This window comes from Pelmatolapia mariae, linkage group LG8, assembly GCF_036321145.2.
Source record: "Pelmatolapia mariae isolate MD_Pm_ZW linkage group LG8, Pm_UMD_F_2, whole genome shotgun sequence".
Lineage (NCBI taxonomy): Eukaryota > Metazoa > Chordata > Actinopteri > Cichliformes > Cichlidae > Pelmatolapia > Pelmatolapia mariae.
In genome coordinates, this window is record NC_086234.1 from 17,983,290 (window position 1) to 18,000,674 (window position 17,385).

The 17,385-nt window shown below is 46.7% G+C and overlaps 1 protein-coding gene across 1 annotated transcript; it reads right to left on the reverse strand.

The window, feature by feature from the left end:
• Window positions 1–555: 555 nt before the first annotated feature.
• On the reverse strand, window positions 556–16,366 carry prr12a (proline rich 12a). Its single transcript, XM_063481315.1, has 15 exons — window positions 15,209–16,366; window positions 13,195–13,352; window positions 12,588–12,749; window positions 7,535–12,306; window positions 6,825–7,052; window positions 5,977–6,673; window positions 5,346–5,872; window positions 5,093–5,209; window positions 4,771–4,904; window positions 4,043–4,524; window positions 3,812–3,931; window positions 3,241–3,338; window positions 2,352–2,483; window positions 1,938–2,033; window positions 556–1,842 (listed from the first exon to the last, which is right to left on the reverse strand). The coding sequence occupies exons 1-15, from the start codon at window positions 15,289–15,291 to the stop codon at window positions 1,708–1,710; spliced, it is 7,941 nt and encodes a 2,646-aa protein (XP_063337385.1). The 5' UTR covers window positions 15,292–16,366; the 3' UTR covers window positions 556–1,707.
• Between the last annotated feature and the right edge of the window lie 1,019 nt (window positions 16,367–17,385).

Genomic DNA, 17,385 nt, shown 5'->3' on the forward strand with positions numbered 1-17,385 from the left:
CGCACACACCATCACATTGGCATAATGCACATCTAATCCCTCTGAGGTAAACAATTAAGACAAATGGAAATACCCTGCTTTGAAAATTAATGTCTTTATGGAAAGTACATCGGTTGGTACCAAATTCGAAAAATGTATACCTGGGTGAACTGCAACACAGAAACGTCTGACCTTTTTGCTTTAATGTGTCAAAACAGCCAAGTAGGACTAGAAGTTGAGCACATTTTTGTGTAAACTGGGACTTTCATTTTAAACATAAGAGCCACCCAAACAGACCTTCCTCTTAAGGTCTCAATAAGTTGAGATGTCCCTGCTAAGATGGATGGACACACACACACACACACACACACACACACACACACACACATATGCATGTGTGTGCATATATAGGAAAATGAAACCATTTGTTCTTTGCAGCTTTTATTTGTTTCTCAAATACAGGAGAGTTAATGTACAGAAGGACAAAGAATTTCATCAAGAACTGTACAGTATTTACACATCTTTTTTTTCCTTTTTTTATGGAAAATTAGATTGTTTTCAAAATAAGTCATAGTATGCACAAACATCAAAATGATAAAAATGAAATGCCTATCTCATGTTTAAATATTCCTCGTTTATACTCCTCCTTCCCGCGTGGGAGATGGACAGTTTACTTCTTTTTCTTTGCACCTGCATGAATGATGATTGAACTGAAGCACAACAATGTAAAGAGTCAAATAGATTTTTGCCAGTCTCCTTTTTTTCCCCCGTCCTTTTTTTTTTTTTTTTCCTTCCTTTTGCTGTTATTTTACACCCACTGTATTTGATACATGTCTGTCTCAACATCTGGTCTTTTTTGGATAGAGGGGAAGACGACTTGGATATGTGGGTTATGATTGTATACTGAACCTGTGGAAAACAACTCTTAATAAAAAAAAAACAAAAAAAGCATTTAAGGGCAGCAAACCAGCACTTGTGAGAGCTTAAGTTAAAAACCTCCTCATATAAATAATAAAAATGTGTTTATATATTATCACACAGCTGACTGGTGCTGCCCTTCACATAGCACAGAATGAGAGATAGCGATAGAGAGAGAGCGTTTATTAACACATTTCAGGTTTCTATCTGCCGACGAGTGAGTCCCCGATCACGCTGCTTGTGGCGCACGCAGTTTTTAAAAAGCATCCTCGCCCTCCTCTAATCTTTTCAAAAGCCAACAGCTGATGTTAGTCTTTTCAAAAAATAATTTATGTAAAAACTAAGCGGTAATAGTTTCTCTTTGAGCTATTGTCTTTATGACACACAGTTAACATCAGTGGCTCCCACGTTGACTTGGCGATCCTCCTCTTTGTCCTTCCACCTTGCCTCTCTCCCTTTTTTTTCGTAAAACAATCAGTTTTCTCTTGACCCTTCGGTGCCTCGTGACCACGAGTGGGGGTCCCCTTCTCACAAAGTAAGACATTTCTTTAGTCATTGATCAACAACAAGAAAACAAAACAAAAAAAAAAAACAAACAAATAAAAAAAACCCAAAAAACCCAAAAACAAAAAACAGGCCAGTGTCCGAGGTCACGTCAACAGACCCTCTCGTATTCATCAAGGGCCTTAGAGATTTGAAGAGGGGAGGGGGAGGGGGCTGTACAGTAGGATCCATCTCTTTCCTCTCTTTCCTTTTTTGTTTTCAAATACTCTTACTTTAATTCACTGTCTGTGTCTTTATGTGGCTGAATCAGGCTTTGGTGCTGAGCGTGAGCAGCTCGATGAAGGAGCTGAAGAGGCTGTCCAGCCAGTTCTGGTTGGCCATGCACTGCTGCACCACTTCCTCTTGGCCCGGGTCCTCAGCTGCCTGCTCAATGGTGTTGGTCTGGGAGAATGGGATGGAAGGAGAGACAATTGTAACCAAACCAAACACATGGAAGTAGAAGCTTCAAAATGAGCAGAAACGACATGGTTTCTTACCTCTTTCTTGCACTGTAAGAAGGTGTGGTATTTATAATGATGCAGGGAGTGGTAGAGACTGTAGATCCGATAAGACTCGGCTGACAATTTAAGGTCCTATTAAAAAGAACTCGGATTATTGCTGGGGTCAATTTTAGCGAGATTATTTAAGGAAAAAAAAGTAAAGTAAAATTAAGTGTTGCTGTTCTGGGTTTGGAAACTTGCAACAGGTGTTTGTGTCCACCTACCACCCTTCACAGTAATGATTAATTCTGTCAGTGCAGTGATTTCAGTGTCTATCGTGGTTCAAGGCTTTTTTGTGATTGACAAAATTTACAGTCACACAAAATTTCACAGAATTGTGCACAGATGTACTGCTGTATGCTGGGATTTCTAACTATTCATAGCGTTTAGCAAACACAAAATAATGCACACCTGTGGTTTAGGCAGGGTCTTCTTGACTCTGTTGAGGGTCTTGCGGTTGTAAGCATCGCCGCTTAGCCGGACCCTCACCACTCCTGAATCCAGGGGGTCTACAATTATCTGGGGGTAAGCATGCAGGACCTCCTGTAGAGAGAGGGGCAATGAGGAACAGCCACAAAACAGTCACACAAAAAACACCAGAGTGTCCTCGAGTTCGAGGATCATGAAATAAATGAACTAAACCAATTTCATTTACCTGCAGGCATCCTGTTACAGGGTCTACCAAGGTTATTAGTTACCTAAAATTAAACTCAAAACTAAAACTGGATGAAAAACCATTGTATTCAACTAATACAAAAATAAATACTATACTTTTGAAATAAACAATAATAATTAAAAATCCGGATAACATTTTTTATGCAGATTTAACAGCTTTTTAAGCTCAAACAAGTAAACAACTTCATGTCAAGTCAAGCATGAGATCCATCCACCAGTTTTAACCACCAGTGGTACTTGTTACCCTTAAGGCATCCGTCATTAAATTTGCATCCTCTCATTTCCATAAACAAAACAGGTTTTTTCCTCATTCCAAACTAATGTTTTGGTGTGTTGTGGCAACCTTCTGCAATCTGAGTCTTGGGTGAACAAAAGTAGCACAGGGAGCAGAAATGGCATTATTGTAAGCTGGAGGTGACTAACATGATATAAGATCCATCCAGAAGAAAATGAAATACCTTTTAAGACACTTTGACTTTGTGTAAAGTGTAAATAGGTTTCTTCCAACACAAAGATCAGCGTATTTTACAGGCGGTAAAACAGAGCAGTGTAAAATACTTTTATTACCTTCTATTATGTGAGCCAGAGGGACAGAAAAATAAGCAGCACATTCACAGAAGATTACCTGGTGTTGAGAGCTCATGCTGACTCTCCTCAACAACCTCCTCTTCTGTTCGCTAAGGATGCTGTCAATCTTTCTCATCGGAGGGAGGTAGAGCTCATCTGATGGCCAATCAAGGTAAAAGACGTTTCATTAGTCATCATTCATGTAGCTGCCAATCATTTTAATGCCAGCAGCAAACTGAAAGCAGCTCTCCCTGGCTGCAGTTCTTCATGCACTCCCAGGGCTTCCCCCCCCTAACCTGTCACAACTGGTTTATCTGGACTGCTCATAAACTCATAACGTGTCGGCTGTTTGTCCAGCCGGAGGCTTCGACCTAAAACCTGGCAGCTGATACTTGACAGAAACGGTGATGTTTACTCAACCTGCCCAAACTTTCTGCTTATGAAAATGCCTCCATCCAGTTGTTTCAATGCAGATATTTAAGCTAGAGAAAAGTGAGCCATCAGACAGGCTAATCCAGTTAGAGTAGAGATTTTCTCACTTAATAATTGCATCTGATAATTATTTCTTTATTTTTCAGTTAACATAAAACTGGTAATTATGTTGAGAAGGATGTGTGTGCGGTTCTCACCGTCTGTGTCCTCCAGGGCTTGGATCATGTCAGGGTCCAGGGCCGTGCTCACCAGCATCTCCACGTAACTCCTGAACATCTCCCTCATGGCACGGTTGTTCACTCCACCTTTCACTGGCACTGTGGGTGAGAACCAGTTTTAAACAGAGTCTTCTACCATCACACTAATTAAAATATGAAAAACCCCAAAACAAACACATCTACAGTGAAACAATTGAAACAGGGTCTCACTTTCATTTTCGCTAGCTGCCTCGTCCGATGAGTCTGAGTCAGATGATGAAGGTACTTCCTTCAGCCACTTCTTCCTCTTCTTGGGTGGCGGCTCTGCCTTCACCTTGGCTGGCTTGGACTTGGGTGGTCGCTCCGCCTTTTCCTTCTCCTTCCTCTCCACCACTTTCCTGTCTTCCTTCGTCCTACCTCGCTCCGCCGCACGTTTCTCCGCTTTCTCCTGCTGCGGCTGCACCCGCTTCTCCTTTTCCCTCTCTTTCTCTGTGTCCCGGTTTTTCTCCTTCTCCTCAGCTTTAGGCACAGCAGCTGAGAGCTCTTTCCTCTCTCGTGGTTCTTTTGTCGTCGTCGTGGTTGTTGTGGTCGCCGTTCTTGTTTTCTCCTTCTGTTCACGCTGGACTGGTGGAGCCACTCTCTCCTCTTTCTCCACTACTCTTGATGGCACCTGAGTGGCAGGAGGGGATGCCATTCTGGGGAGGGACTGACGTCTGTAGGATGAGGAAATCAATTTTATTTACTACAACACAGCATAACATTGAGGGGTTTTTACTCATCCTGTCCTCAATTGTTAAAAAGTCCAGAAAAACGGTGATGATTCGATCATCAACAACCAGCTTCTGTAGATGCATTTCCCTAATATCTGATATGATTGGAGGGTAGTCGCATCATTGATCTACTCTAGTTTGTTTCAAATTCTTTATGGGCATGGGTTTCAGCATGAAGAACATTCTTACCTGAGAGCAGGTGTGGCTCTGCGCCACGGTCTCCTGGAGCACACTCTGACATAGTCCTTTTTGTTGACATTCTCCAGAAACTTGACATATATTCGCTGATAGCGCCTCTTAGCATCTCCAAAGTATCCAAGATACTGAGCCAGAAAAGGAAGAACAATTTTTAGTTCCATTAAATTTGATGATGATATAACAATACAGACAGGTGTAAAGCTAACAGTATAGCATACACTGCATTATTTTATGATATTATGGCTAGAACACTAAAGAGCATATAAACAGACTTGTTTGAAGGTACATTAGCGAGGGCGTGGGGTGAACTCACATTGCTTGTGGCACAGAACTGTCTCTGCCCATCTTTGATCTCTGGGCTGAACTTCTGCAGCAAGGCTTTCTGCACCCTCCAGATGGGTGGAGGCTCACGGCCAGTCTGCAGGGCCAGCTGTATCCAAACACACAATCAGTTATTTTACTGTATTTAAAACTCTACTGATGCCTTCGTAGCCACATAAAGATTAATATATAGGTTCAAAAAAAAAGAAAAAGAAAAAAAAATATTCACAGATTCATATAAATACCTTGAGTGTTCGAATGTCCTCCACACGCACCACAAACTCATCCCTTTCTCTAAAGATGCCCTCCCCTCCACTCTCACTCTCATCCTCCTCGCTCTCTCCAACAATGGCAGCATCTTCTTGCTTTTGGGCAAGATGCAGTGAGGTGATCTTAGGAGCTGGGGGCTCTTCTGGAGAGGCTGGGGACTCGGGAGATGGCATGGGAGACTCCTTCTGAGCTACAGAAGGAGGAGGGGAGACTGGAGCTGGAGTAGGGGCTGAAGCAGGAGGAGGGGGAGAAGGAGGGGTGGCAGGCTGTGGGATAGTAGCCAGTGTGGGAGGTGCAGGTGGGGGGGAAGGAGATGTGGGGGCGACAGGGCTCGGAGGCTGGGAGTCCTCCTGCTCTTGTTGTTCTTCTGCTGGAGGCAGGGGTGAGGGGAGCGAGAGAGGAGGGAGGGGAGAGTGAGAAGGAGACGAGGATGAAGCAGGAGATGGAGGAACAGAGGGAGGTTCAGGAGTTGTGGGTTCTGGAGGAATCTCAGGGAGAGGAGCTGGAAGGAAGGTGGGACAAGAAATTCAATACCATTAATTCTTTTAACAAACACATTAAAGGAATTTCTAAACTAAATTTCTAAAAGGCAACTCCCACTCTTACCATCAAGCTTTGGTGCACCCAGGGTCTCCAGCTGTGGTTCCTCCGTCATATCGCTCTCTTCATCGCCACCGGTGCTTCTCTCCTCTTCATTCTCTTCCTCCTCCTCTTCTTCCTCCTTATTCTCATTCATGTCTATATCTTCTGGCTGAAGGACATCTGGTTCGTTGGATTGGGGCTGGGTGTGGGGGGTGTGCATGGCAGGCTGTGGGCTAAGCGTCGGGGGCTGCATCGCGGGTGTAAGAGGGCCTTGACTTGGTTGATTTTGAGACTGGGGAGGCGGTAGCGGGGGCTGGATGTTTGATGTCAGCTGAGGAGTGTCATACAAAGCAGAAATTGCTGAGGAGATGCTCTTCTGGAGGTCCTGGTTCTTTCCCACTGAGTCCTCCTCATCGGAGGAGAAAGAGGGCAAAGTCTCCAGATTCCTCTTTAGCTCATCTTCTAAACGCTTGGGGCTGGGGCAGTTGCCCAAAGCCAGACCTCCATTACCTTCACCATCCCCGAATGGGGGCGGTGGTGGTGGTGGAGGTGGTGGAGGAGACAGTGAGCGTAGTCCTCCTGATTTACAGGGTGAAGTTTCACCATTGTCAGGTTCCATTCCCGGTGAGATGTCCAAGCCTGGATGTCTCTTTCCCGTTTTCAGGAAATCCAGAAATGAAGCAACAAAACCAGCCTTGGACTCAGAGTCCTTCTCATCCCCCTAAAAGAAAGACAAAACGAGAACCTCTAATTCAGATCAAATACAAAAACTATCGAGCCACAAAGTCAAATTATGTTCATTTAAATTCAGCCTGAGCAATTTTCAACATTTTCTTCTTCACACAGCGAAGATGAAATCCTGTAGCTGTTACCCTTTCCTCCAGCCCCTCGTCATCCACTCCTTCACCCATCATCTGGCTTTTCTGTTTGATCTTGTCCTGACTTCTGGTGCTTTCAGTGCTGCAGGGAGGTCCGGGACTTAAACCGAGTGAGGGAGCAGAGCCAACTGAGCCGTCTGACAAAGCAGGGTCCGTGCCAGACAAAGAATCTGTCCTCAGCAAAGCATCAGAGGAGGACAGAGTACCAATGGGTAACTTGATCTGAAAATAAAAAGAGAATAAACCTCATATTAATTGTATTTTTGCATGAATGTAAAGGCATAGTTGGCAAAAATCTAGAAACCTAAGATAAATTCATATTAAATTTAAGAAATAATCAGTTATAATAACTAGGAAAAAAAATGGAGGACAGTGACTAATAATGAAACGGAGACAGAGAGGAAAAAAACAAAACAAAACAAAAAAACAAAACACAAACAGCAACCTTCAGCTGGCTCACGACTCCAATAAGAAGCATCCACACACAGGTAACACTCCCTGCTATCACATCAGTAAATCTACGTTATTTAAAGTCAGGGCTTATATGTGAACTCCTTCTTTTATAAGGGATTTTACAGTGACCACCATCAGACCACAATAAAAAAAACAAAACAAACAAACAAACAAACAAACAAAAAAACTAGCGTTTGCTTTGTACTTTTATTAGCGTCAAACCTGCCTTTTCCTGGCAGAATCCCACTGACCTTGAGAGGTGGAATTGGCTCATGCTGCTGCTGTTGCTGCTGCTGGGGCTGGTGATGGAGCTGCTGTGGCGGCTGCTGCTGCTGATGGAGGTGATGGTGGTGCATCTGATCCGGCTCCTTCCCGCTCATTTCTATATACATATCCTCCCTTCTTCCTCCTCTGCCTCGGCTTCCACGGCCCCTACCCCTCCCTCGACCCTCTACGCTGAATCCCCCTCCTACTGTCATTCCGCCCATCTCCCCCATCATCCCTCTTGGAGTGTACGGCTCAGGCATAGGACGGATGCGGGGTCTCCCTCTTGGCCTTGGAGGACCCTCTCTTTTGGGCCTAGTGGGCTTTCGGCCTCTCTTCTTGGGTCCTTCTGGAGGCAGGAGTGTGTGTGAACCCATAGTCGAGTAGCCAGAGGAGTGGTAGAAATCAATGTCACCCATTAAAGGGCTGAGAGAGCCACTTCCTCCTCCTCCCTTTCTGCAGCTGGACACCAAATCCGGCAACAGGTCCGGGAGTCTCCGGCTATTCAGCCGGATGTCAGCTGGCTGGTCGGCTTTATCCTCATCGTCTTCAAACTCGTACTCTTGAGCGTAACTTTTCTTAGGCAGTGTGTTGGGGTCCCTGCGCTCCTTTAACAGGTGGAAAGAGCTAGACTTAAGGAGCTTCTTGGGACGAGATGAGCAAAAAATGGGAGACTGGAGACCTCCAGAACCAGGTCCCGCGTTAGTTCCTCCAGGCCCTGAGGACATTTTAGCTCCAGAATTGTTGGGACCAGCTGTATTGGAGGTCATACCCATCGCTGGGGCCTGTGACTGTATCAAACCTAGCTGCTCAGTGTTGACAGTTGAAGGCAGCTCATGTGTTTTAAGGGAGTCTAGATCCAGGGTCATGGTGTTGTTGGTAGGTTCATCCAAGCCATGACAGTAAGGTTCATAACCCTGGTCTCCACCATGATGACCCATTATGTCATAACTTGGGCCACTGCTTCCCCCTGCTCCACCTGCACTCTGTCCCGCTTTCAGTGCATCCATTCCTTCTTGCCCGGTGTGGCTTTCATTCATCTCTTCCTGCCCTGGTCCTGCACCACCAGCACAGCTAGACTTGTAGTCCTCTGTGCAAAACATGTCCTCCATTCCTGGAAAAAAGGAGCGGTCTTCATCCTGAAGCAGGGAGTCTGGGAAGCAGATAGACGTTAAGGGTACAAAGCGATTACTTTGCTGATTCTGGTCTGCTTTCTCCACGGGGCTGACCGTGTCAAACTGGTGCTGTTCTGAGCGCTGCTGGTCCAGCTGGCTCTGCTGAGGGGTGAGCTGGGCTGAGAGCGGCTGCTGTGGGTCAGGCTGAGGCTGCGAGAGGGCCGAAGCAGAAGGTGGGGGTATATGATGAGGGTGAGGAGGCTGCTGCTGAGGGTGGGGCTGTGTATGTGGGTGGTGAGAGTGGGTTTGTTGGTGTTGCGAGGACGGATGCTGCTGCGCGTGGTGCTGGGAAAGGTGATGCATGTGAGACGGGGTGGATAAGCCGATGTCAGGCTCCGTAAGGAAGGAGTGGAGTTCAGAGGCTGAATGCTGCTGCGAGTGGTGGGTTTGGGGAGGCTGATGGTGGGGCGCATGCTGCCTCTGCTGCTCTTGCTGCTGTTGTCGGTGGCGCTCGCTGCTCGCTCCGCTCCTTCCTGCGCTGCCCGGTCCGCCACGTCTGTCTTCTGCAACTGCGACGTCTGTGCTGGACGTTTGGGAGAGGGAGCGCTCCAGCATGTCCAGGGAAGAGACCACAGAGCTTTGTTTGACCTGGCTCTGCTCGTGCTGATGTGGAGGGGGCCCGTGGTTGTAGTGAGCCGCTGCTACCTCCAAAGCTTGGGACTGCAGCTGAAGCTGGAGCTGGGTGGCTTGGGACTGAGACTGAGGCTGGTGTTTACTCGAGCCAAGTCTCCCACCAGTATTATCCATTACAGCTTGCTGTTGGCTAATAGAGTGCTGCTGCTGCTGGGGGAGAGAGTCCATTTTATGGTGCTGCTGATGCTGTGAATGAGAGTCAATTTTGTGGTGCTGCTGATGTTGGTGGGAGTCCATCTTCTGGTGCTGTTGGTGCTGAGGATGGGAGTCCATTTTGGGGTGCTGCTGATGCTGTGGGTGGGAGTCCATTTTGTGATGCTGTTGGTGTTGCCGATGAGAGTCCATCTTGTGGTGCTGCGGATGGGGCTCCATCTTGTTGCGGGTGGTGTGAGACAGCACCGACTGGAGCAGATGTGGCGGCTGACGGGACTGATCGGTGGGAGAGTCCATCAGGGACGCAGCAGCTTGAGACTGGGAATGCTGCTGTTGGATCTCAGGTGTTTTCCGTGGATAAGGGATTTCTGCACGCTCCTGTGGCTTCTTCTGGAGCTCCATTTGGGTGTGTGGCGGTATCTGCGAGTGTGAGGACACATGTTGAGTGTGTGAGGAGTGCTGGGGAGCGAGGGAGTGCTGAGTGTATGGGTCGCCCCGGCCATAGTGGACTACGGAGCCTAAGTTATCATGGTGATGGAGGTGGGAGTGCACTTGTTCAGCGCTGCCTCTCCCACCGCTGCTCCTGCTGCTTCCCACGGAGCGCTCGTTCCTTTGCTGCTGCTGCTGTTGATGGTGGTGTTGTTGATGTTGCTGCTGTTGTTTCTTCAGTGACATCTCCAGCTGGCTATCCAGCCCTGAGATGGACCCTCCAGAACCTGCATTTCCTACTCCAGCAGTGGTTGTAGCACTGTGGGTACGTATGACACTCTGCGGGTGGTACCTCTCCTCAGGAGTCTTACTCATGTCATAGCTCATCCCTTTGCCTGAATCAGTGGTTGGGGGCACTGACTGGGGCTGAGGCTGTGTTTGTTGAGATGTCTGCTGGGGCTGTTGTTGAGGATGGTGATGAGCAGCCTGAGGAGCAGGGCTCGCTTGGGCTTGCAACAGATGTTGGATCAAGAACTCATCATCGTCATCTACTTCCTCTTGAGATCTCTGAGAACCCACGCCTAGCATAGAAGTGTCCGCCTTCGTCTTGGAGGAGGTGGAGTGATACGACTGAGGTTGGGAGCTGGGACCTCTGGTGTCAGGGAAGCCTTGTGGGGAGGCTAAGAAAGTTGGGGAGAGAACTGAGGAAATGTATTTATTTGAGCCTGGTCCTCCTGGAGATTGAGTAGGGCAGTTGGGTACTGGAGAGTGCAACCCTGGACGGATGATGCCAGAGTTGCCTGATGGAGAGGGGCTGGAGTCTGGGATATGGTAAGACGCACCTCCACTACCTCCTCCACCTCTCTCATTGGTGAGACCATTTCCTGCTCCTCCCCCTGACCCAGAGTTTCCACTTCCTGTGCCACTGCTGCTTCCTCCCCCAGATGCTCCACTGCCTGAAGAACCACTTGACCTTAGAAGGGCAGGTGAGTGGCCTGGGGCTCCATAGCCTAGCGATGGGCTTCCAGCTCCACCCAGAGAGGATGGAAGTGATCCATAAGCAGAGTCAGTTCCATATAGATCAGTGGAATAAGACTGGCTTCGTCCTCCCAGACTCCCATAGCCTTTCCCTCCAGTACCTGAGCTCAAGTCTTGAGCTTGTGGTGAACTAAAGCCTCCGTAGGACTGAGCCAGGTGAGATGTGGGGGGTTGATTAGGGGAATATGACTGTGTTTGTTGCTGCGGTGGGGTCTGACCAGTTAGAGCAGATGTGGGGGTCTTCACTGGGGGGACAGGAGAGCCATAGCCTGAGAGGCAGGATTTTGGAAGAGATTGGGGAGCTGATGTAGAGGTGGCAGGAGGCTGCTGCTGAGGGGCTGGAGGAGGCGGAGCTGGCTGAGGGGGTGGCTGTTGCCTGGAAGGGGCTGCACTGGAAGTGGAGGTGGGAATCGAGTTGGAAGGATGAGCCCCAGAGGTGGCAGAAGAGGAAGAGGAGGAAGAGGAGGTGGATGAAGCCGAAGGGGGAGTGTGAGGAGTTCTGGAAGATGATGCAGAACTGCCAGAAGAATAGCCACTGCTCGAGCTGCTTTTGGTACCTTTCCCAGCTGAGGAGGAAGAGGAGGAGGAGGAAGAGGAGGAATAGGGAGGCTGATTAATTGACCGATACTGCTCAGTGCGGGAGGCGGGCTTGTGGTCAGATGAGGGGCTCTGGTCTCCCAACGGACTGCAAGAAAGTCCAGCATGCCTGTGATGGGTGGCGATCTGCTGGTACCCAGGCCCTGAACAGCCGAGGTAGTGCTGAAGAGAGTGGGCAGCAGAGGACGAGAGCTGCGATTGAGCTGGCGTGGGGCGCTGGTAGTGTTTGATAACGCTGTCCTGCCGAGGCACGGCCCTCTCCTGAGCAGAGTTAGACTGGGACTGAGACTGAGGCTGGGGCTGGGCTGAGGGAAAGACTGACGGATTATACAGCTGGGAGGACTGATCCTGTAGCTGTGATGACAGCAAGTTGAACTGGTGTGACTGCAGGTGCCTGGCAGAGGACGCTTGGGCTGATGTGGCACCTGTGGGATCCTGACTGCCCCTGTAAGCAGCTGCAGCAGCACCCTGTGAGGACAGGAGTCTATCAAATCCCAGACTTGACTGAGATGGGGCTTTTATGTGTATTAGGGGGTCATGTGGGGAGAGCAGACCATTGGATGTTGGACTGAAAGTGGGTGTGTCCTGGAGGGAAAGGGAGGCACCAGGGAATGAACGGCTGGAGAAGGAAGCCGGATGCTGATAGGCTGATAGAGCTGAGGAGGAGGGAAAAGAGCCAGAGCCAGGAAGGGCTCCCGAGATGAATAGTTCAGGAGGAGCAGGCGTGTGCATCGCTGTTAGGAAAAGGAAGACATTGCAAAATTACTCAGTAACCTTCAAGGTATCATTTCAAAATCTGACATAAATTAATTAGTAAAACAAAAAAGAGGATTTAAAATTAATTAAATCAAAGGGAAAACTATAGACAAGGACAATAAATATTTGATAAAACGCACATAGTCACACACTCAGAATAATAATGATGGGCAAACATTGGGCGTTTTTTTAAATGTCATATTGACTGTGGGGCCTGTTTGAATGTCAGCACATCAGGGAAGATCCAACATAGCCCCACCTGTTTGCCAGGATGGCGTGCGGAACTGGGATAGTAGGGAGGAGGCAGAGGGCGGAGGCTGGGGACCCCGGGACTCCAGGGCTGAGATCAGATTCATGACAGAGGCATCGGGAGCAGAGGGGCTGGCGTGGTGGAGGCCAGTATCAAACAGCCCAGACAAACCTTTAGAAAAGAAAGACAGAACAATGAAACATTTATTCACTGATTAAGTTCAAGATTGCATTTTTTATTAATTAATTAATAAAAAAATATCAATTTAACAAAAAAAAAAAAAGCCAGTTGCTCAGATGTATGTAAAGTAAGAAAATTAGGTTTAACTTCTCCAGAGGTTTATTTGGCAAACCTGATGTAAAGCAAAGAATATAAAAGGGAACTGTAGAAGTTCCAGCTGTATCTAAAAAAAAATACATAATTCACAAGCCATTGGAAAAAAAAAAACGTATGAGAATGAACACAAGCTTCAACATCCAAGGCTTTGACTCATCCAAGCGATAATGTGCACATTTTTCAATGACAATAATCTGCCAGGGCCTGTATGGACAGACACAATAATTCATTGCCAGGGCCCCTTATGGTGGTGACATGGAAGGTATGACATTTATCTTACCCAAACTCCGTCCAGCTGCTCCCCAAGCTCCGCCTTGGCCAGAGCTCCCTGGGTGGTGATTGGTGGCATAGCCCTGCAGAGGGTGTGGGGTGGCGTAAGCTTGCCGGTGAAGGAGCTCAGACTCTGGGTGGGATGATCTGGAACTCCCATATACAAGACTAGGAAGACATGGGAGTAGAGAGGATGGGTGAGGAGGGGTTGTGAACTGTCAGTAATTTCACTCATATGAGAATTTATGAAAACATAATCTGTTCTCACAACGTGACCCATGAGGAAACACTTCCTGATCTGGGCTCTACCTTTTAAAAACACACATCTAATATGCAGGTCGCTCATTTAATGAATGATGTTACATCCAGCCCTACTCATTAGGAGCATACCCTTAATATCTTCACGCTTCTTGGACATGATCTACAGGTGTAAAGCAAATCTCTGATAAGTATTGGATTACAGAATTGTTCATTACACCCAAATGTATTAAACCATATGCAAATGTTTCAAACCAGCTGTATACATGCTATGCAAAAATAAAAGAACAGCTAATTTGCAATTATTATAATGAAATCAGAAGACACACTCATTGCATAATTTGTAATTTCCCAATCTAAATCAACTCCCTGCTCAAAACTTAAAAGCTTTCACTGGCAGTACTGTGCTTTACAAAAGGGAGATGAAATGCGTGGCTGCCTGGCTAACCAGATGACATGCTAACATTTTGTGCTGCTGTTAGCACCGCCTAGCAGAGCACAGCAGCTATGGTAGAAATGCAGATACTAGGCCCAAACTGCAAGGCCAGCCTTGCATTTACATAAAGCATGGGTAACCAACGCGTGGAAGTGAGCCGAGTGAAAAATACAGTTTCCTTACTGAGCACCAAAGACAACTGATTAATATGCTTGTAAGCACTGATTATGATGATGGAGCTAACAGCTGGATGGTGCAAGCCGACGCAAATGCATGCTAAGCTGCATACAAACATCAGCAACTAGCTAGGTTTGTTTCATCAAATATCATTCCCCGAGGGACCGCGAAGGCTTTCGAGTGTGATCCGGCTGCTACATCTGGGTTTAAATATCACACATGTGCATCTATACATGAGCCAATGACGTTTGCATGCACAGGCCTCGATACACATCCCTGCAACAGAGCGCTAGCTCTCAGGGCTAATCAAAGCTAAAAAAGACAGAGGCATCCTTACAGGGTCCAGCCGATTTTCACTACCACCAAATGCATTCACCCTTGGCCTAATTTTATTGAAATTTACAATTCAGGCAAACGGCAAGCTGCATGTTTGACGCAAGAGTGGATGTGGGGCAATTTATTATGCAAATGAACCCAAATCATCCAAAATTTTAAAAAACAAAAAAACCCACAATTTGGATCATGCTTGGCGAAAAAGACAGCCAAAACCTCAATTATGATTGTTGCGTTAGCCCTGTGTGAATAATTTCCTTCCCCTTTTTTCGCCTCTTTAAGATGTGGTTATTTAAGAAATCTTTAATTAAATGCATCCTCTCGTTAATATGCATCAGTTCATCTTGTTGATGTCTGTTCGGGGGTGCTGCTGGAATGGCTTTGCTGCGTCTGCACTCTTTCCCAGATCCTATCAATCCAATGAATTTCTATCCATCTATCGGGGGTTTGTGTCCAGGCCTGCACACAGGGAACAATAATTCCTATGGATACTCCAGACATCCTCCTCCCCCCCACCACCATCACCATCACCACCACCACTACCTCCTCCACCCTGCCAGGTCTACCTAAAAAACCCACGTCTGTCAATCACATTCAGTTCATTTCCCCTACCTTTCCTTTCTCCACCCCGCCCACCCCCACGACACACACTCATCCATTCCTGTTTATAATATTATTACTATGCAACTGTTTGGATGACAATGCATTACACATAATAGCAAGGCATGGGTCTATACGTGAATGGCGACAATTTGTTTACATGGGTCACACCGTGCAAAGTAGCACTAATGCATGCACATTGTCTGAATCCAATGCATACCTTGCTTTTGCCGTTCTCTCGTAACTCCATCCTGCTCCTGCGCCCAAATCACCGAATCCTGTTCCCGGGTAATTTCTATCCATTTATGTGGTGTACAGTGTGTGCGATGAGGATGAAAGCAACGAGAACGTCGCAGGGCAGGTTACGGAAAAAAAAATCCAGTCTCTCACGTTCTCGTTTTCAGACTATTTTCCCCGGTTTCATAAGCAAGTCCTCAGGAGTGGAAAACAGCATATTGAAAGAGAAATGGAGGGGAGGAGGAGAAAGCTGGATGAAAAAAGAGGGGGGTCTACGGGGTTATAATCCAACCACCTCCAAAAAAGCCAGTCTTTCTCCTATTCCTACGCCTTTCACATTTATCATTTCCACGAATGCAGATTTAGTCTGAAACCAGTCACGGTCATGATGAAGATGCCGCGGATTTGGCCGGTGATGGGCAAATTGCTGATAAACATTTGACTTGAATGCGTCCTTTTTCCACCGTCTCTCCTCCCCTTTTCTTTCGGCTAGTTTTGGCTAGGCTGCTAGCACGAGAAAAGATTGCAATCGACAAGCCACGTTGGTAGCAATCAGCCCCAGTAGACGAGCAAAGAAATCCCCAATTTGAAAACCTCTTCCCCCTTTTTTTCCTCCCTTGCATGCAAAATCGTTCCCACCCCCCCTTTCGGAGCAGAGCTGTTGAGCTAGCAGCAGATGCTAGCTGTCAGTAACGACGCATCAAAATAAAACGGGGCTGCTTTTATTTCCCCAAATGCTCGCTCCCCATATTTCTCTTTTGGTACATACAAGTAAAAGCGACGACGAGGCTGCTCACGAGAGAAAAAATCCACCAGAGCACGAAAAACCTTAAAGCCCAAACGAGGAAGTGTAAAGAAAGCAGGCCGCGTTTTAATATTTTTTACTCATTTTCCTCCGGAGACGCCATTTTTGAAGGCGGCTGGCCGCTTGTCCGTCCTCCCTCTCCCCCTTTCTGTGTCTCCGCCGAGACTCACTCACTGTCTGCGGTGACCTCCATTCACGCTTTTCAGTTTGCCAACTAGCCCTGCTCAAATTCTAGATTTTTTTTGTTACCTTTCTGAACCTTTACGTATTAATTTACACAAAATAGTCACCTGCTCGCCCCGAATGCTGCGATTTGCTTAGACGCGTTCGAGTGCAACAAAAAAATCCCTGTAATTATCAGATTTACGGGCCTCCATCAGTTACTTTACACATTCGCATCCAAAATGTGCAGCTACTTTGAGGTACAGAGGCATTTCCTGCTTCCAAAGAGATGCTTCATGAAATAATTTAATTAAGCTGCAGTTTGCCTCTAATCATTTAAACTCTAAGTACCGTCTTCCTTCCATAATCTTCATCATGCCAAGATCTGTTTAGATCTTTCTTTTTTTCTTGCTAATCTTATTATTTGGAGAACCTGTCTGCCAGACCCCACAATGCAGATATTTTTTACACCAGCAGATGGCACACTGGATTCTACAGTCATTATAAAGTAGGAGGGTTCAGTGGCGCTGAGACACAGGTCCACGCTCTTGATCACGGCTTCGTGAGATACTTTAATTGGCTTGATTATCATAATAACATGCCATTGTCTCCAAACGCTGCCCACATCCACCGAGATGCAACCAACATGAGGTATTAGCGAAGTTACACAAAAGGTGAACGGGCTTTTAAATGAGTCACTGCCGAATGTAGATGTGGACCCCTTTGTGTGCCCATGATGCACACGCTCTGGAGGCCTATTTGTGCAGGTTATTATTCACATTATTGTGTGAATATGGATGTTTGTTGCCCTCTAGTGGTCAAGTTAAATATAACCACATACCGTAAATACCGCTTAAAAGCACAGGTGGCAAATATCGTCAATGTTTTGTCATGCCTTCTTTTATCTGTAGCATGCAAAGAGGACACATCATGCTGGTACCTATTCTGTTATGTTGAAAGCTGTATCCTGTGACATTGTGAAATTAACTTTAACACTAAATGATGGGATGCTGATTTTTTTTCTTCTAAACACTAAGTGGGGGAAAAGGCATCATAATCAGTTATTCTTGGACTGTATGGGCCAATAAGATTTATATCTATATCTGATTTCTATCAATCAAATGCATAATTTTGGTTAAGAAGCTGCTCTGGGGAACAATTCCTATTATTCCCTGTATTTTCCCTTAGTTTAT